At 47.9% G+C, this 19,228-nt stretch overlaps 7 protein-coding genes across 7 annotated transcripts, besides 1 other annotated feature; 3 read left to right on the forward strand and 4 right to left on the reverse strand.

The window, feature by feature from the left end:
- Window positions 1-2,009: 2,009 nt before the first annotated feature.
- On the reverse strand, window positions 2,010-3,438 carry FPSE_07133 (uncharacterized protein; the record flags this gene model as incomplete). Its single annotated transcript, XM_009260251.1, has 2 exons — window positions 2,010-3,052; window positions 3,102-3,438. The coding sequence occupies 2 exons, from the start codon at window positions 3,436-3,438 to the stop codon at window positions 2,010-2,012; spliced, it is 1,380 nt and encodes a 459-aa protein (XP_009258526.1).
- A 645-nt stretch (window positions 3,439-4,083) lies between these two features.
- Window positions 4,084-4,935, forward strand: FPSE_07134 (uncharacterized protein; the record flags this gene model as incomplete). Its single annotated transcript, XM_009260252.1, has 1 exon — window positions 4,084-4,935. The coding sequence occupies one exon, from the start codon at window positions 4,084-4,086 to the stop codon at window positions 4,933-4,935; it is 852 nt and encodes a 283-aa protein (XP_009258527.1).
- Window positions 4,936-5,863: 928 nt separating this feature from the next.
- FPSE_07135 (uncharacterized protein) lies at window positions 5,864-6,724 on the forward strand (the record flags this gene model as incomplete). Its single annotated transcript, XM_009260253.1, has 3 exons — window positions 5,864-6,047; window positions 6,093-6,201; window positions 6,253-6,724. The coding sequence occupies 3 exons, from the start codon at window positions 5,864-5,866 to the stop codon at window positions 6,722-6,724; spliced, it is 765 nt and encodes a 254-aa protein (XP_009258528.1).
- A 989-nt stretch (window positions 6,725-7,713) lies between these two features.
- On the reverse strand, window positions 7,714-8,920 carry FPSE_07136 (uncharacterized protein; the record flags this gene model as incomplete). Its single annotated transcript, XM_009260254.1, has 2 exons — window positions 7,714-8,780; window positions 8,836-8,920. The coding sequence occupies 2 exons, from the start codon at window positions 8,918-8,920 to the stop codon at window positions 7,714-7,716; spliced, it is 1,152 nt and encodes a 383-aa protein (XP_009258529.1).
- Window positions 8,921-9,344: 424 nt separating this feature from the next.
- Window positions 9,345-9,369: a microsatellite.
- Window positions 9,370-10,489: 1,120 nt separating this feature from the next.
- FPSE_07137 (uncharacterized protein) lies at window positions 10,490-15,443 on the reverse strand (the record flags this gene model as incomplete). Its single annotated transcript, XM_009260255.1, has 11 exons — window positions 10,490-11,384; window positions 11,999-12,110; window positions 12,315-12,718; window positions 12,768-13,243; window positions 13,288-13,359; window positions 13,394-13,434; window positions 13,552-13,731; window positions 13,966-14,113; window positions 14,329-14,888; window positions 14,959-15,257; window positions 15,319-15,443. The coding sequence occupies 11 exons, from the start codon at window positions 15,441-15,443 to the stop codon at window positions 10,490-10,492; spliced, it is 3,312 nt and encodes a 1,103-aa protein (XP_009258530.1).
- Window positions 15,444-16,322: 879 nt separating this feature from the next.
- On the reverse strand, window positions 16,323-17,126 carry FPSE_07138 (uncharacterized protein; the record flags this gene model as incomplete). The annotated part of the gene is made up of 1 exon (XM_009260256.1): window positions 16,323-17,126. The coding sequence occupies one exon, from the start codon at window positions 17,124-17,126 to the stop codon at window positions 16,323-16,325; it is 804 nt and encodes a 267-aa protein (XP_009258531.1).
- Window positions 17,127-17,371: 245 nt separating this feature from the next.
- FPSE_07139 (uncharacterized protein) lies at window positions 17,372-19,009 on the forward strand (the record flags this gene model as incomplete). The annotated part of the gene is made up of 2 exons (XM_009260257.1): window positions 17,372-17,449; window positions 17,501-19,009. 2 exons carry the CDS (start codon window positions 17,372-17,374, stop codon window positions 19,007-19,009), a joined length of 1,587 nt encoding a protein of 528 aa, XP_009258532.1.
- Window positions 19,010-19,228: the final 219 nt, after the last annotated feature.

A 19,228-nucleotide genomic window follows, 5' to 3' on the forward strand; every position in this document is an offset into this window, starting at 1 on the left:
CCCCGGCTTTGGGGTCCATAATCTAGCTCTAGCTTCCTCAAGCTCGTTGGTCCTACGTCTTCCAGTCATGGTATCACTGCGACATCTTTTCGCTGTAAGCTAGAGACAAGGTTCGTTCCATCGGTAGACAATACGCGTTGAATTGATACTCGTCTGCTCGTACATTCAGGGACAGGGCAATACACGTATTTACGAATGCCAATTCATCACCAGTTCCCCTTATCCATCAGCTCAACATTATTGATGCAGGCTTCTGGATGCACATCTTTGGAAGCAAAGATAATGTCAGATACCATGTGGCACGACTGCATGCCTTTCTAGACCCAATCCAATCCCACGAATGGTAAATGGCTCAATTATCGACTATCTTGACGATTTACCCGCATCCTCTCCTCAAATGCTAAGCTAATTCTCGACAGTCTGAACCAACGCCACCGGCATGGCATGGCATGGCTCCACGAGCCGATTCTTGGCTTTTCCAGGGGCCCTGACTCGCCCCCGATCCCATGTCCCAAGCTTCTGTTCCTCAAAGCTCCGTATTTTTGACTGTAGGGCCAAGCAATGACTATATTTCTTGGTAGCCGAGATGCCGTAATCGTGTGCCTCTACGGATACGATGTCACGTTTCTCATGGTATGATTCAGTAGATCATTGATACTCGACCGCACAACGACTGACAATTGACTAGACAATTAGAATTCACCTACAAACCAGAGCCGAGCCGATTCGAACCAGGAACAAGGCACAGAACATCATAACAAGGTTTGAGGCGGGAGTTGAAAGCCACAGAATTCCAGTCCACGATTGAATTGAATACAATTGACATAGCTATCGCCACACATAGTATCACAGCAGAACTGACAGGAATAGCTCTAACTACTCTGCTCGGGCCTTTTGGTGCGCTTATTCTCTGTGTTTCAACCCGTGGCACAACATCCACTTGAGAGTTTGAATCTTCTTATCACTCGGTGACATGCCCGTGTTTGGCGCAAGGATGTTCCGCGTATAGTGCGTGTCGCTGAGAACCTGCTTTATCTGCTTGATGATTTCATTGCAATGCAAGAACAGACAATCTCCGATGATCTATATCGGATCCAATATCCATGATATGAGATGCATTACCAGGTTTGCACAAATCCTAATCCGTTCCCCCTACCCCGTTCGAGGTATCACTGAGAAAAGAAGTTCCTCGCAACGAGGTTCGCCATGTGATTCGGTCGACAAAAAAAGAGTCGAGAACCTGGTCTCTGCGAGTGCTGGGGTCCCTGCATTAGCTCCCTTTTGCCAAGGAATGGGGTCAATATCAGTTCTAGACTTGCCTGTCAGGTGGGTTGCATAAAAACCGATACTGATTTAGTAATTGACATAAATATTAAATCACACTTAGTGCTGATATAGCCTAAGAGTGGTCTAATTATTTCGTCTAAACTTCTTCAAGTCCCTATTTTTTTTGCTACCCACCTGCCTGTTCACCAACTCCAGTGGCGTTGTCCATCACTCAAATGCTGTACGTCCATACTAACTGTTTGTTCCATTCCATACCAAAACCGGTGTGATGTTGGAATTGATGCTATTGAATCAATGTGCCACTTGTGGAGGGTTTTAATGGTACACACACCGTGATACTAACACAGACACAACTGTTGCAGTCATTGACGGCAGTCAGCCAACATACATACCACGATTTACGATTCAAACCATCGCGGCTAGGGCAATGGCGTGGTCACGATGGACCCTTGATGGCACGGGAGGCAAGGGATTAAAGACCCTTATCCCAGAGAAGTAAGACTTGCAGCACGCACGAGTTAGCATGTACGATTGAGTGATTGCCCGAGGTACTATTGTACAACCTAGACGCGCAAGTTGTATACCCTGATTCAGTACAGAGCAGGTGACAATAATCGCACGTTGTGTAATGGCTCTGAAGGCAGCGGCCTGCCATTTGATACTAACTGAAATCATCGAGTATGAATTTCACACACAGTCGACCATATCCATTAGCTGACCATCTATGACAGAGACAACTTCCACCCAAATTTGCGAATAACCTTCCTCCAATCTTGGTTTGTCGATTGCAAGTCGCGGGTGTGCCATATCAGTTTAAGAGCATTCCAAACTGCTGAGATATTGCTGATAGGCCATTTACTATCCAACAAAATAAAATGATCCAACACAACCTTGCGTTGTTGATCAGAGGAACATGCGCAACCAGCCAAAAAGAGAGGCCACATTGGGAATGATCGTCTCGTTTGTCCTTTCACAATGATGCTGGAAAGACACAAGAGGAGTTGCTCGTGGAGCTCGAGAATTGATGGGTGTGTAATGGAGGTATCGTAACAAACGAAACGAAGATAGATCTGAGCCGCAATCCTGAACGACTCTGCGCTCCTCGAAAGGTAGTAGTCGGCACTGCCTTGCAAAGGTTCCTCAATTCTTTGTTCAATTTCTTGGCCTTTGGTGTATAGCTGATCTTTGGAAATGTAGGCGAGCGACGAAATTTCGTTAATAATATCGACCAGTTCCATCGAACAGCCTATCTGCTCGTCAACGAGATTACGATCGTTTGACAGACTTGCTTCAATCCTGGCCAGGCTCGTCATCGCTTGACTGACTGTGTCATCATGTGTCGGCTGAGTCGTCTCCATCAAAATGTAGCGAAAACGAAAATACTGCAATACGAATTCGGCAACATCCGAGTCGATACTGGCCCCGAAACTTTTGAGAAGAGCGAGAGCACCTTGAAGGTGATGAAGCCACATCGATGAACCATGAGCTATCTCGAGAGATGACAGCAAAACACATGTGAGTAGGTTGCCTTCACTGTCCTGGGAGTCGAGTAAAGCTTGTTGGAGTTGGTGGAGTGCCCGAACCTTGTACTGCATCGACAGACCGCTGTAATCGGGGCTGCCGTTTTGTGACCATTCTGCTGCACTCATGGACAGAACTGCGTAGAGGAGAGAATGCTGGTAAAACATTCGAGGTATGACTGATGTACGGAAGCCATTCCGAGTGGTATCCACGTAAACTCTGCTGGCAGAGATAACTTCAACGTCTATGACAGTCAGCCAAGAAGCCAATCGGCATGGTATATTGTAACACACAATACTGCACAAGAGCATTTTCTATCCCTGTCATCTCATGAGGAAACGGTGAAAGGACGCGAGGAAGTGGTCTTTGTACGACACCGCCTTGGGAATTATAGATAGCAACGAGTTCTTGAGTCGAAAGGTTTAAGAAGCTGATGTTCTGGGCAATTGGTACCATATAGTGATCAGATGGCGCTACCACAACAAACTTCAAGACATTCGAAGAAGGTGGAAAGACACAATCATCTCCGATCTTGCGACATCTTTGACAAATTGGTTTCTCCTCATCACATCTTCTTTTTCGCTTTCGACAGTTAAAGCAGCCATCTCGGCTTCGGGAGCCACCCGACATGATGCATATTGAAAGAGCAGTTGAACAACAATGAATGTATCAACGTTGAGAAAGGTGGGGGAACGGACATGCTTCCGATGCCACGTGACGATGATAACATCGTGATCGGATTGAGATGGATGTTCCTTCTAGATTGACAGTCACTGGTTAAACGGCAGGAACAGTTGACGGCAATCTTCAATGATTCCATTCTTTTAACCATTACGACTTCAAGCTTGAATCATGCCACAAACCAGAAGTTTTGTCCGCTAGAAGCATAAGCGACAGAATTAGTACGTCAGTTTATGCCACTTAGACCAGCCTTTTTGAGCTGCAACTACTGCGGAGACCAGATTTAATCGGATATGCATCATGACGATCACTCCCAATATGGAAAACAACTCTAATAATCACTTTGCGCCGTCTACCTACTCGACTCCAGCTACTCCCAAGTCTAATAAACTCCCAGTATACATGCTAAACAGAGATTCTTGCATCCACATCCCGCTCTCCGATAGTGGAGGGTTAGCCCGCAGTGGGGTGGACTCGGAGTCATACTCGGTCGTGATGCGGAAACTGGAGTCGCCGATCAATTCTTTTCCAACTCCAACTTGAACTCCTTCACAGCCAATTCAGACCAATTCAACACACCAAGAGCCCTTCAACATGGCCAACGATCACATCCTCACTCTGTCGTGCCCCGACAAGTCCGGCATCGTTTATGCCGTGACTGGCATCTTTGCCGACAACAAGCACAACATTCTCGACCTCCAGCAATTCTCCGATCCCGTATCTGAGCGTTTCTTTATGCGAGTTCACTTTGGTCCTACCGAGACTGAATCCACCGAGCACCTCACTGAAGCTTTTGACAAGCTCGCCGCCGAGTACAAGATGGAATACGATATTCGTCCCGTTGCCCGCAAGACCCGAGTCCTCATCATGGTCTCCAAGATTGGCCACTGCCTCAACGATCTTCTCTTCCGCATGAAGACTGGCCAACTTCGCATGGAGGTTCCCGTTATTGTGTCCAATCATCCCGAGTATGCCGCCCTCGCCGAGAGCTACGGAATTGAGTTCCACCATCTCCCCGTGACAAAGGATACCAAGGCTCAGCAGGAGGGACAAGTTCTTGAGCTCTGCAAGAAGCACGGCATTGAACTTATTGTCCTGGCTCGTTACATGCAGGTTCTCTCTCCTACATTGTGCGAGGCCATGTCTGGTCGTATCATCAACATCCACCACAGTTTCTTGCCTTCTTTCAAGGGAGCCAAGCCTTACCACCAGGCTTACGAGCGTGGTGTCAAGATTATTGGTGCCACCTCTCACTTCGTTACTGCTGATTTGGATGAGGGCCCCATCATTGAGCAGCGCATTGCCCGTGTTGACCACGCCATGAGCCCCAAGGATTTGTCCGAGGAGGGTTCCAATGTTGAGAGCCAAGTTCTTGCTGCTGCTGTGCGATGGTATGCTGAGAAGAGGCTTTTCCTCAACGGTCACAAGACTGTTGTTTTTAACTAGATTTAGATAGGCGTTAATAAAAGTTGTCTATGATTTATGATCTTTAACTTTAACTGCTTGGGTGCGCTTCTACAGAGTGATACAAGCGTTTTCCTACTCCGGTCGTGGTCTATATACGGCGACACGAAGTCCCGAAGCATAGCTGTTCCTCTGTTCCAGAGATCTCCCCGAATAGCTCAGCTGGAAGAGCGTTCGACTGTAATTGTTATATGTCATCGAAAGGTCACTTGTTCGATCCAGGTTTCGGGGACTCACTTTTTGCATCTCATACTTGGATTGTCATCGAGTCAATGTGTGTACCCTGCTTTACTTTTTTCTTCCTCGGGGTCCCTCCCGTACGATGTGAGAATGTTACTTACTGAACAAAGTAAAAATGCTACTAAAAATATAAAGTGCCCAGAGCAGCATTCGAGACTCTAAAGGCTATGAACCATTTCACTTGAGCCTCCGGCAAAAAGGAATCCCCGAAACCTGGATCGAACAAGTGACCTTTCGATGACGGTAGCAATTACAGTCGAACGCTCTTCCAGCTGAGCTATTCGGGGATGTCTCCGATATCGGAGGAATAGCCATTGGACTTTGTTGGAAGGCGAGCCATAATGACTGTATATATACGATTACATTTACGTTTGGGCCGGTGAGTGTGTCACGTGACGTGCTCGGTGATTCAATTCACAACCTGCCTAGCTAGGTACGCAACATGACTTCGCATAATACAATATGCCTTCTTCTAATAGTATTAGAAGAAGGAAGAAGGGGATATGGGCTGTTGAGGAGGTCTTACAGCGATTTTGTATTGTGCGAGAATAAGGTTGCGTTTATGCCTTACATTGTGACTCTTGGTACAAGGCAACCTCTGTTTTTTTTAACATTATATAAACCATCAAATGTCAGCTTCATCCACTTCCCATCGCCACTCTCAACAACAATGTCTTCAACCACCGATCTCGCGACAGCCGCAATTGCGGGCAACGCTCAAGATGGCGCTGGCAACAGAGGCGCGTTTATCGTTTTGGAGGGCTTGGACCGAAGTGGGAAAACAACCCAGGTGAAACTGCTGGAGCAAAGATTTGTCGAAGAGAGTAAAAAGGTCAAGGTTATGAGATTTCCTGGTACGTTTGACCTTTACCATATCAAGCTCTGCTAACATTGCACAGACAGAACTACACCCATCGGGCAGATGATTGATAACTACCTCAAGAGCAATGTAGAAATGGACGACCATGTCATTCATTTGCTCTTCAGCGCAAACCGGTGGGAAGCTGTGTGAGTAATACCACGAACCCAGAGAAGCGCCAAATCTAACAATCCTTTTAGCAAACAAATACAATCCCTTTTGGCTTCAGGAACAACTATCCTCTGTGACCGTTACTATCACTCAGGAATTGTCTACTCAGCCGCCAAGCAGAACCCCTCTCTCACTCTCCCTTGGGCCCGCGCCCCGGAACGCGGCCTTCCCCGTCCTGACCTTGTGCTGTTCCTTGACCTGACCGAGGAGCAAGCGCAGGCACGAGGTGGATGGGGTGGAGAAGTGTACGAAAGATCTGGTATGCAGAAACGCGTGAGGGAATTGTTCTGGGGACTTAGTATGGGCGGCAAGGACGTTGCAGCCCAGGGACTTGGACTTGATGAGGGAGAGGGATGGACGCAAGAGGAGGAGGATCTGGTTGTTGTTGATGCTGGAGGTAGTGTTGAGGAGGTCAACGAGGAGGTTTGGAAAAAGGTCAGAGCGAGGGTTGAGCAAGTTGAGAGGGGTGAGGTTGGAAGGAGTGTGAGGGTGGTGAGGTAGATACTGCAAGACGCGATGTCAATACTGTCTATAGTAAAGCAAGACTGGTCTGTCTGACAAAACTCATGTCAAGTATAAGACAGCAAAGTAAAAATGAAAATTTGTATATCATGTCAATGGCTCGGGCGCTTGGCGTCATTCGGATTGGCAGGGGTGCAAATGTCTCTAGAGTTTGGTTTGCATGTAAGCAGATTCGCTATTCATATAGCTCTCATACACGATGGATGTGGTTGCGCGTTGTGCTGCCCTTAGTCGTGATCCTCCGACTTACTCGTGATGAGGTTTTGGTGTTTTGACACCTCTATGAGAGACACGATCATCAAGCGCTCCCATCGAGGCTATGTACATGCAAACTAGACAAATCAACTCTAATGACAATGGTTACTCAATTAATAATGCTAAATATTCTGTGTCTGTTGGATATTTTTGTTGTCGCCCATTGTTCGACAGACTGTGATATTGCCCTAGGGTAGGTCCAGTCAGGCGGGTTGCTAAAAAATAGGGACTTGAAGCCATATAGACGAAATTATTAGTCCACTCTTAGGCCATACATATACTAAGAGCGATCTAATATTTATGTCAGCCACTAAATCAGTACCGGTTTTATTGCAATCCACCTGCCAGTGCAAATGACACTTGGATTTTCCCAACACAACAACTGTAACGCCTGTTATGATAAATGGTGGTATTGATGAAGCTGACATGATATGCACACTGTCTTGGCGAGGTAGTGGTGCTTTCACGTGGTGGGGTCAATCAGATCATTCACATCACAGGTGATCAACGTTGGAGAATACATAGACTTGATCAATTGAACTCAGATTCAAAACACAAAATGTAACTACACAATTAAACAGAACTCCAGCGCTTGGTAGCCTGCGAGAAGAGAATCCAATCCAACGCCATGCTCGCAATGCCGTCCCATTTCCCAAAACATACATGTCCATCATTGTCCGTTATCCATTATTCCATATACTCATACGATATTCTCATGAAGTTGTGTCTTCGTCATGTGCGCTACCACTCTCCCATAGCTCAAAACTTTCTCCTGTTCCTTCAATAGGTTCCAAGACAGCAGCTTTTGATGTTCCTTCTGTAGGCTTGGCCATGAGGCTATCAATATCTTCTTGTGTAGCAACAGCCTCGAGTTCTGGAAGGCTGCTTGACTCGAGAGACTCGAGATTTGACTCTGGAATGGTGCTCAGTTCTGGAACGTTGCTCTCCACAACACTGCTCTCTGGCTCATCTGCTGGTACAATGATGACTGATGTCTCGTCGCATCCCTCAGCGTAAAAGTCTGCAGGGCTCATTTCTCCCAATGCGACGCGTTCTTTCTCCACCATCATGTCGTCGGCTCTGGGTGAGCGACGAGTCTGAGATACGTCATCGGGAGGAGGAACATTCTCCTTGTCGCGACCTTCAGCGCGATCTCTGTTGCGCTTGCGCTCGCTTTCCTCGTCGGATGAGATATCGAGTGTGCATGTGCTGTGTTGGAGGAGGTTGGTCATTTCTTGTTCGGGGGTGTCTTCGTGAATCTCAAAGAACCAGCTGGCCTTCATGTCTGGTAGAACAGGTTCTTTGGGAGCCGGCTTGGCAGCATAGCCAGGAATGGTGCCTTTGAGGGCGGCATCGAGAGAAAAGGGAGCGGCAGCACCAAGAAGAGTGGGAGGATCAATACGTCCAAGAGTGCGTCGTCGGCTTGGTCCAAGACCAGATCGTTTGGTGGTTCGGGTAGGGGATCGACCAGCGGGTGCATGAACGGGAGTGGACTTTGAGATGCCGCTGTTGGTCTTTGCAGGAGACTTTACTTGAAGAGTGCGGCGGGATTTGGTTGGGCTGAGGCGACTGGGGATTGGAGAGGGAGCAGACAGAGCAGGTAGGGCGGGTAGAGATGGAGTCTTGAGGTGAAAAGCCGAAGGTTTGAGGATATCTCTGGTCAAGTCTTTTGATCCCTTGGATCGTTTGGCAAAAGCTGAAGGATCAACATTTTCGAAGTCGTCGGTATCAATCAGGTCAGCCTTTCGTTTGCCTTTGCTGGCAGTAGGAGGAGCGATAGCTGTTGAAGGTTAGTGACGACGATCAAACCCTGGGCGACCGACATCTCCACATACCATTTTGCCTGTTCTTAATGCTTGTGAGGGATTGAAGTCTGGACCCATCAAGAGGAGCAAATGGCTGACGAGTGACAGCTGCCATGGTTCAGTAGTGGAGGAAGGTGATTTGTTTCGAGGATTGCTTGTTTATTGTTTATCGCGTGAACCAAAGCAAAGCAAAACGACGTGTAAATGGAAGAGGAGGATGATGATGATGGCAAAAGTGGGAGGAGAGCGGGTAGAAAAGAGGTGCTAAAGGTGGGTTTTTGGTGCGGGAGGTGCGCGTGGAGGGAGATGGGGTCGGGATTAAGGGAGACCCCGGCCAGTGCAGTTGAGCGCGAAAGTGGGCGTATATTCGTGCCTTGGACCCGACGTGAACGTGAGCGTGAGACTGAGACGTGCCAGTGGACCACTACAGCAGGTACTAAGGTGCTGTAAACTTTTAGTGGAGGCTACAGGGGAAAACGAGGAATGCTGGTATCGCGAACTTTCGTGTTTAATGAGATCAAGATCAAGATGAGATGAGATGATTTGATTTGATTTGATCTGATTGCTTTTTGCTGAAGAAAAGCATTGACATGACGGTCGAGTGATTTCGAATTGATGCCTCAGGCTGACAACAGCTTCCCCTCACCTCATCAATTAATGGACGCGCCCATGTTCGTATCGCTCGTCACCGCCAAGTATCCTCTTGATGATTCGTCCACTCTCATCAAAACCTTGGCCTTGTGGGACATGAGCTAAAACTCCACAAGCGTCAACCCAGTTTCTTACATCGCATCCAATCGTCGCGTTCAAGTCTAGCCAGTGTCTCTAGCGCCTATGCAAGGCAGATGCACTAGATGTACCAGATGTAGTCAGATGCAGCTCGATGCAAGGGAGCATATATTCATCTCTGCCTCATCAAACACCATCAAGCTGTCTCCCGTGTCGTGTCTTTATTGCATGCCCTTCTCCGAGTATCCCTCTTGCGAGCGCCTCCTGGATAGCTGCCAATATCCGTGGCGAGTCACATTGTCTGTTGTCCCATGGTCACTTGTATGCGGCCGTCTTATCACAGCATGATCAGTTTCGACAGATAATTGGCTCTTAGCTCTGATCCCTGGAAATAGTTGATCGCCAACCAGATCATCCAACTCCACTCAACAAGACCCCTGCAAAAGTGTAACTATCGGATCGATTGTTTCTATTAAAGGTCAGGCCATCCGCGACCTCGCGTCGTGTCCGTGTTGTAACCCCTCCCGATGATACTTGTAAGTGCAACGCCGCTCTAACTGATGCAATAACCTGCAACCTGGAGGCTGGGAATGAGACATGATCGTCGGTATCGCCATTTGACAGACGTCCATTAGTAGAGGTTTACCATACCTTGACGCCTGGCTCTGACCAGCCCTCCTACAGGTCGCACTGCACCACCTGCAGAATTGCCTCAATGCCAACTCAGTGTGACCTTCTGGCCTCTCAACAAATATTGCCGACCTGCGTTAGCTATAATTAACCAAGGCCGCAGAATACCTGGTGGCCTGCACATCACGTCACAAATCAAGACCGCAGAAATATAACCAAATATCTCTATTAGTTGCTTATCAAGTACTAACAATGCTGCGGTGTCTGAGGTGTTTCATAGTGATACCCTGCCTGCCCTTTACCTGCTGGTCAACCTTTGGCCCAATCATTTATCCTCGTGAAGATGGTGTAGACCATGGTTCGTTGGCCTCCTTGTAACTTCATCATCCTCTCCAAGCCCATGTGGGTGAGCTGATCTGGCCTGGTCGCTGGCTAGGTCTTGGCCCAAATCGTGGGACGATGAAGGGAACGCTCCTGGGACTATCTCATCCTGATGGATTTGATGTTCTGGACTGGCTCGATAGGTATTGACTTGATCGAAACCAAGGTCATGTTTGCTGTGCTGACTAGTAGATGTCGTAGCGTCGTCGAAAAGATCGTGTCGGAGAATTGCAGGTGGACTGGCCGATGCCTTGGTATCGGTTCGAAGTTGGTGAATTGAGGGTGGATAGGATGCAGTAGTGGTCACGTCTTTGCTCAACCTGTGGTTCCCGTGAAGATGAAGGGCCGGTCCCTTTGGGTCTTGGCCAAGGTCGTGATCGTGAAGATGGGGTGTCGGTCCCATTGGGTCTTTATCAAGGTCGTGGTCGTGAACAAGCGTCGCATCGGTTGGTGCAACAGGATCCAGGGCAATCGAGCGCTGCCGATTCTTGCTGCTACGGCGGCTGTTCCGAGTTGAGGGACATTTCTCAGATTGGTCCTCAGGGATGCATGGAAGGCACTCGTCACTCTCTGAATCGGAACATGGTGACTCGATGCAGACTATCGAAGCTGAACTTGAAGAACTTGACGATGAACTCATTGGAGGTTGAGAAGTGTACCCACTGGAGTCGCTGGGCTTTCGGCACTTTTCTCGCCCTATGATTTCGTTCTCGACCCGGATGAGAGTGCAGCAAGGCTTGCAACACCCTGCAAAACAGTCTCGGTTGTCATTTCCGTCGATGCCGTAGAATTGTCGAACATCTCCTCGAAGATCGGTGATGAGACCACCGTACACTAGACTGTCAGAACAACCTCAATAAAGACGCAGGATACTTACGAGGAAGGCAAAAGGAAGCAAACAGACAACACTGACTCGAGAAGATGGGATAGATTGGAGACTTCTAGTGTTTCTCCCGAGTCTCGTAGATGCCGTTGCGTCTGTTGACAGCTTCACTCAAACGCATTCTGGTACGGCCGTAGGCGACGCATGGACAGCAACAAGCCTCAGCTGTGAATTTGGAAGAGGAGTCATCTTTGTCTTCAAACATCCATTTCCCAACCTTTTCGAAAGTAGTGCGCGTATCAGCTGGCCGTGTCTGGGGAGGGAAACCCGGGGGATCGGTAAATGAAATGGTTGATGATGAAACCATGATCGGCTTGGAGGTATAAAAGAATGATGATAGAAATGAAGACGGAGAGGAGTGAATGTGTTGGGAGATGCTGAAGAGTTGGAGAAGTTGAAGGAGGAAAGGTTGTGCCAGAGTGAGTCGAGGTGGAAAGAGAGAGCGCGCATAAAAATGGAAGGCACGAGAGATCAAGAAGGCACCACACCAACATCATGTGAATTGACAGAGAAGAAGGAACCTTAGGCATCAAGGGAATAAAGGCTGCCTAGAGGCATTTGGAGACAGACATTCCCAGAATCGCCTCATGAGTATTCTGTTTAGTAGAGGCAAGTTTAACCAACGACACTGCAAATTTGATGGCCAACACATCGACCAAGTCAAACATGGTAGCCCAGAGGTCTACCGATATATTAATACAAGTCTATTGTGTGTTTCCCATATAACTTCAAGCAAAACTCCGCTAATGCGTCCGTATGCTATACTTCCAACTCCCATGACTGGCCAAAGGATCTCTAGGCCCATCCCAGACTGGACACCAAGATTCTTTCGCCCCTTCTTCGGCCCTGGCTCTCGAATCTTGCACCATTTTCATGATAAACTTACTATCATGCAACTCGTCTTGATCGTCCTGACCTTGGGATAACCATCCCTCTCGTCTTCCATCTCCTGAATTAAGTCGATGACCAAGTGGCCGAAGTCCAATAGACTCGGTGCTACTCAATCTCTCTGACCGTAACCGTACAGGTTGACCTGTCAACATGGCCATTTCCACGTCCAGGTCAATCATTCCACCTGAAGCTCTGTTTGGAGGTCGAGATGGTGGTGGAGATGCATGTGTGGTGGAACTCATCCACCTGAAATGTCTTTTAATCATGGAGGCTCGTGATCGGTCGCGGCGGTCGGTTTGGGTTTCTCGTTGTCGTCTTCGTCTTCGAATATGATGCTCAATCACCATATTGAGTGAAGGTAAGCAGGCGCAAACGAAACCAATAGTTATTTCAAGATTCCTAGATACCTACGTTAGACAAAAACAAGACACGCCAGATTGAAACATACGTTAGAATGGCAATTGGAGTATAATCCACTGTGATGTCGTCAGAGTTAAGAAAGTCAACGGCTTTAACCACTCGAAAGAGTGTGAGAGCCGTCGCAATCCCTCCAGCTCCCAGAAGCAACACAATCTTGATCCTCTTCCCGACAGACAAATTAAGTCGACATGTCAACGGTATCGGCGCAAGAAGAATGATGAGATCGGTAACGATTGATAGCGACAAATCCGAAAAGAATATCTTTCGTTGGTTGAGGCAATGGGCGTTGTGGACTTTGGGATCCCAATATGTTCGGATAGGATAACAATTGACGATTCGCAATATTTGGATTGGGACGTATGCAACCAGTAATGCCCAGATGAATATTCGAATTCCCTTGGAGACTCGGGGTTCGACAGCAAAGACTCGTGCCATGAGGAGGAGGATGGTCGCTTTGGTGAAGAAGGAGGCGGGGATATACACAACGGTGCTGGCGTAGAACCACTGAATTGTTAGATGAGCTGTTGAGGTCAAAGAAACTTGCATACCTTGAGCCAATTGTAGTATTCCGGTTTGCGTATCTCCCAAGCATGGTAACCTGCTCCATATCGGGCCACTATCTTGTTAGAAGAGTAGAGATTGAGAAAGACGCACGTACTCATCAAGACCGTTGTACAATACATAATTACACAAACCTATCAAGTTAGTAAGGACTGGCATTAGCAGAGGGCTGTCATACAAATGCTGCTATACATGTCCCTATGACTGACTGTCAGCTTAATGTTCAGTCTTCACACAGATTTTGTACATACAATCTTCAACCCCTATATTGCGATTAATTGTACGCTTGACAAAAACTCGTACGAGAAAGAAAGCCGTGGTAAAAAATACACAGATCACTGCCAAAACGATATTGAGCGTCCAGTATACATCCTCAGGGTGGTTGTAGTCAGGGACAACCCCTGGAGGAGCATTTCGATTCGAGTCGGGACCTGTTGCATTCCACATGACATGGAAACAAGGTCAAGCATTGCGTAGAATTGGAGAAATATCTACAGAAATAGAGCCAAGGGCGACGTTTAAAAGAAAAGGCTAAGCTTTTGGGCCACGGACTTGGTTGGATCTACCGTTTGAGATCAACGACGCTAGCGATTGGCGCTGAACTTTGTTGCATTTCAGCAAGGGTTTAGATGGGCTTCCATGTGGCGACAATGACTCGGACTGACCAGACGAGGCGGATTTGAGCGTCGTTGATCTTGTGGCGCTCCGACTGGCTATTGACGGTAGATGGGTGACATACTGAAGATCTAAATAGTTCCGAATTTCAGGGAATGTGGCGATTCGAGCGTTGAACCGTTCTTGGCAAGAAAGGGACTGTGCATAATGAGATCAGTATACAATATTGGACCTTGTGATATACACCTCGAAGGACAACAAATAGGTCCAATTGAAACCACGACTTCGCTTGAGCTTTATCCAATATACATTAATCTCTACATGCTATCGAGTTTATTAAACCGATGAGTATAATGACTTGCGTCTAGAAAATTATCCAAGTCATGATGAAAACCTGCCTGTATCCTTTTTACCAGTATATCAAGAAGTAGCTGACGCAAATCTTTCGCAGGAGAATCCTTATGAAACCAATTATGACGAATAAAAACCCCGTCGCCTCCATTTCCATCCTTGCGTGGAATCGTGCGTACGTCATCTGTTGAATAGTCGTAGCGGACATGATTGGAGAAGGCTGCTTGCTCGTGTGCCCAATCCTTCATCCACCTTTTGCAACCTTCATATTTCGTCTCTGTCGGGCACTGATTCCAATCGTGGAAGAGGCTCAGGGTTCGGGTGCTTTGTCGAGCAATGATGAAGCCTGTGTTCATCATCACCAAACCTTTTCCATCACGATTTCTCGGACTATCTGGGTCGTTGGACATGGCGACTAGGGTCTCATCCGTAATGTTCCACAGACTCATCAACCATTCAAAGGGAATCTCAGGATACACAAAGACAGCATCCGCATCGAGAAACACAACAGTTTCATAAGTCCCAAGTGCCTGCTTGATCATAGGGACCTTTACCCATGTTCCATGTCGTTTGTAATAGTCGGGAGCTCGAATGAACTGATAGTCATAACCGTGGATCATAGCTGGCGAGAGGAGATGTCAGAAGAATATTTCAAGTCAAGAAAAGAAAAGAGAGAGGAGAAAATAATGTACCGTAGAGATAGTGGTTCATCATCCCACCCGACCTCCCTGTCAGTTCGCTGGGGTTTAATGGTGATTTGTTCAAGAGGGTGCCAGCGCCTGTGTCAAGCCGAGTGTCCACGTCCAGAATGAGCAACTTCTTCTTCAAAGGCTCCCTCCAGCGATGATTGCTCTCTTTGATCGTGTACTGGTAACCTTCTCTCGTGACAAAGTGAGTAGCATTGATGTCGTGAAGAAAAGGCTCCCATAGATGATGCATTAGCCCCGATGTATTTCCCGCCCGCTCTATTGGCAAAGTCGAAAAGGACGATCTAAACACTGGTGAGCTACAACTGATTCGCTGGCATGTTGAAGTTGAGAGGCCTCGCTCACTTGAACCTAGTCGATGAGGAATAAAATGGCCAAGTGTGCATTACCAGCCCGAATGATACCAGAATGCCGATGACCAGTAGGACCACCCTCTGCCTGCTACCTCGACGCAGATACAGGTAGCCCATGATGACGACCGTAAGTCATGGACAGCTTCAGAACTTCAGCGGACTGTTGGAGCCTTGAGAATGGTCGACGAAAAGAGGGATCTGGATGCCCTCAAGATGCTGTGGTTCGGAAGGTTGAGTTTGACGAGGTTAAATTTTTTTTGGCTAGAAACCGGAAGACGGTTGGGAAAGCAAGGGGTTAAAAACAATAAGCATATATATGATCTACATTGTTATTGAAAAGGGATGGAATGTCGTTGGCAACAAATATCAGTTTCTTTGGCCTAAGACATTGGAGCGCCACTGAGAAGACGGACCAATTCACCCTTGACGAATTCCATTTATGTCTCTCCCTGCTTAGGATTGATATCTAACTCATTCCATTAACCAACAGTTTCCAGAAAGAATAAAGTTATTAAGCTTTGAGGGAGACGGAGGATATATCAGAATGCTATTCTTTCTGTTATATGTATCCCTTGTGTGTCCATTGCCACACGACAATTTCTCTGAACTGAAAGAGAGCAAGGAAGTTTAAATCAGCCTTGAACTTCCCATTGAGCAACATTCTCTGGTACGGGCCATCTTGTGGCTTGCGGAAGGCAGCTGAAAAGAAGCGACACTCGTTGCTCCCTTCGGATCCCTTTGTGTTTGTTGCATGGTTCAGCCAGCTGCTTTTCTTTATGATACTCTTCTGCCAAAGCTTTCGCTTTACCATCTTTTCAGTAGCTTTACAAATTTGGAGCTCGTAAAACAAGTGAAAGCTACATGCTCATGATGGACAAGGATTCCGGGCACATTTTGGAGGGGTTCACAACAATGTAACTAGACAACTGGTTGGTGATATTGAACCCAAAGGTGCTGCGGAGTGAAGGATATATAGAGCTCTGCCATGATATCAATCTATGATGCCCGTCTTTCACCCTCTGCCGCCCTCAAAGATCTTTGCTTTCGTTCATCGTTTGTATCCGCCACAAAGTTGTTGATATGATCAGGAACTTGGGCTGTGTTGTATGGTCCTGGAATAGGATCCCCGATTAATTGATACACAGGCAGCACTCCTGTCCATGTCGAAGTCACCAGTTCATTGTTTTCCATGTCACTTTTGTCATCCGTGGTCGAACCCGCACTGATCTTGGCACTTGCCGAGACAATTTTGACTTTCAAGATGTTGGTGCTTTGCATCTCTGACGCCAGAGGGGGTTGACGGGTATGTCTCCATCGATCAGTCACCACACTGTTGGAGATTAGTTCCATAGCGTATAGCTTTTCCTCGTCTGACTTCACAGTGGTTGCGTATCCGAAGAGCATTGCAGAGCGATAGTTGTAGTTGTGCGAAAAGGTTGCTAGAGTCAAGACAAGTCCGTCGACGTGAGATGCTGCGACACAGACTGGCATTCCTTGGACCTCTTCTCCATCGACTGTTGAGGATTGAGCGAGGTTCATTATCCTTGAAGACACATAGCCATGTAGGTAAAGTTCCAAGGGATCGCCCAGATCAGAACTTGGGCGCTCGAACGATCCCAGTTGTCCTATCATGGGAAGAACGACTGGGAATGGTTGAGATGGTGAATTGAATGAGACATGAAGGACTGGACATGTATTGACGATGGTATGGATAGTTTCGAGATCATAAACACCGTGGACTTTGTACCGTTTGATGGTATTGATGGAGTCTTTGGGATACTGTAAGTTGTGCCGACCCATGATTTCAATTGATCTGCAAATAAATATATACGTGGTATTGGAGTTGTTGTGTCTCTTGATGTTCTTATATGCACATCTCGCAGGCTACAATTACCCTGCAAGGCAATTACTCCCGTTATCGTTATCTCGGCACCTTGTCGGATAAACTCTACCCCGAACCCCACCTCCACATCTTGATCGTGGCCACACTCAATCCTCCATCATCAGATACCCCGCGACATTCAAGTCGCAATTAATTAAACGCCATGGTCCTTCAAGATCTCGGCCGTCGCATCAACGCGGCGGTCACAAACCTCACGCGAGAGCAAAACCTCGATGAAAAGGTACGCCCGCCGCTCTCAATTCGCCACTCTGCTAACTGACTACCTGTCCAGGCCTTTGATGGCATGCTCAAGGAGATCTGCGCCGCTCTCCTCGAAGCAGACGTCAACGTGAAACTCGTCGGCCAATTGCGAAAGTCCATCAAAACGACAGTCAACTTCAAAGAACTCCCCCCCGCCGTGAACAAGAAGCGCCTGATCCAAAAAGCCGTCTTCGATGAACTCGTCAAACTCGTCGATCCCCACGCCGAACCGTTCCGACCAAAGAAGGGCAAGAGCAATGTCATCATGTTTGTCGGTCTCCAGGGTGCCGGAAAGACAACGACCTGTACAAAGCTCGCGCGACACTACCAGTCGAGAGGCTTCAAGGCTTGTTTGGTCTGTGCCGATACCTTCCGAGCCGGTGCTTTTGATCAGCTGAAGCAGAACGCCACCAAGGCCAAGATTCCGTACTATGGTTCCCTCACCGAGACCGATCCCGCCGAAGTCGCCCGCGCTGGTGTCGACCAATTCAAGAAGGAGAGATTCGAAGTCATCATTGTCGACACGTCAGGTCGCCATCGTCAAGAGTCTGCTCTGTTCCAGGAGATGGTGGACATTCAAGAAGCCATCAAGCCCGACGAAACGATCATGGTTCTCGACGCATCGATCGGTCAACAAGCCGAGTCACAAGCGAAGGCGTTCAAGGAAGCTGCTGATTTCGGAGCCATCATCATCACCAAGACAGACGGTCACGCACACGGAGGTGGTGCCATTTCTGCTGTTGCAGCCACGCACACTCCCATCGTGTTTATCGGAACTGGTGAACACATGCTGGATTTCGAAAAGTTTGCTCCTCAACAATTCGTGCAAAAGCTGCTTGGCATGGGCGACATGGCTGGATTGATGGAGCACGTTCAAAGTCTCAACCTCAACCAAAAAGACACCATCAAGCATATCCAGGAGGGTATCTTCACAGTCCGCGACTTGAGGGACCAGCTTTCCAACATCATGAAGATGGGTCCTCTGTCAAAGATGGCTGGTATGATTCCTGGCATGAGCAACATGATGCAGGGTATGGACGACGAGGAAGGCGGTGCTAAACTCAAGCGAATGATCTACATCTGCGATTCCATGACCGACAAGGAACTCGACTCCGATGGCAAGATTCTCATCGACCAACCGACTCGAATGACACGAATTGCTCGCGGCTCGGGTACATCAGTACGAGAAGTCGAAGATCTCCTCACCCAACAGCGAATGATGGCTGGCATGGCCAAGAAGATGGGTGGCAACATGAAGAACATGCAGAGAGCGCAGCAAGCCATGGGTGGTGGTAACAAGGCACAACAATTAGCAGCCATGCAAAAGAGACTACAGAGTATGGGAGGCGCAGGCGGTGCCGGAGGTATGCCTGATATGGGAAGCTTGATGAAGATGCTTGGTGGAGGAGGAGGTGGTGGCATGCCCGGTATGCCTGGCGGCATGGATATGCAAGCCATGATGCGACAGATGGGTATGGGCGGCGGTGGGGGTATGCCTGGAATGCCCGGTATGCCAGGAGGTGGCAGAGGAAAAAGGTGATTCAGTCTCTGGCGTTGCATGGGTTGGCGTTGTGGCCGTGGCTTAGAACAGGCATGAATGAACCTGTCACTGTTTGCTGCGCGTGCTGGCACTGGATGGGGTGCAATTGAACTATGAAGTCGTTGATCATCTGTCAATCATAGTCGTTTGTAGTCGGCACAGCATGTATCCTGGTCTTTTCTTTTATGTATCATGATCATCATTATAGTTTCTGTTGAT

Source organism: Fusarium pseudograminearum, chromosome 4 (genome assembly GCF_000303195.2).
Source record: "Fusarium pseudograminearum CS3096 chromosome 4, whole genome shotgun sequence".
NCBI classification, from domain to species: Eukaryota; Fungi; Ascomycota; class Sordariomycetes; order Hypocreales; family Nectriaceae; genus Fusarium; species Fusarium pseudograminearum.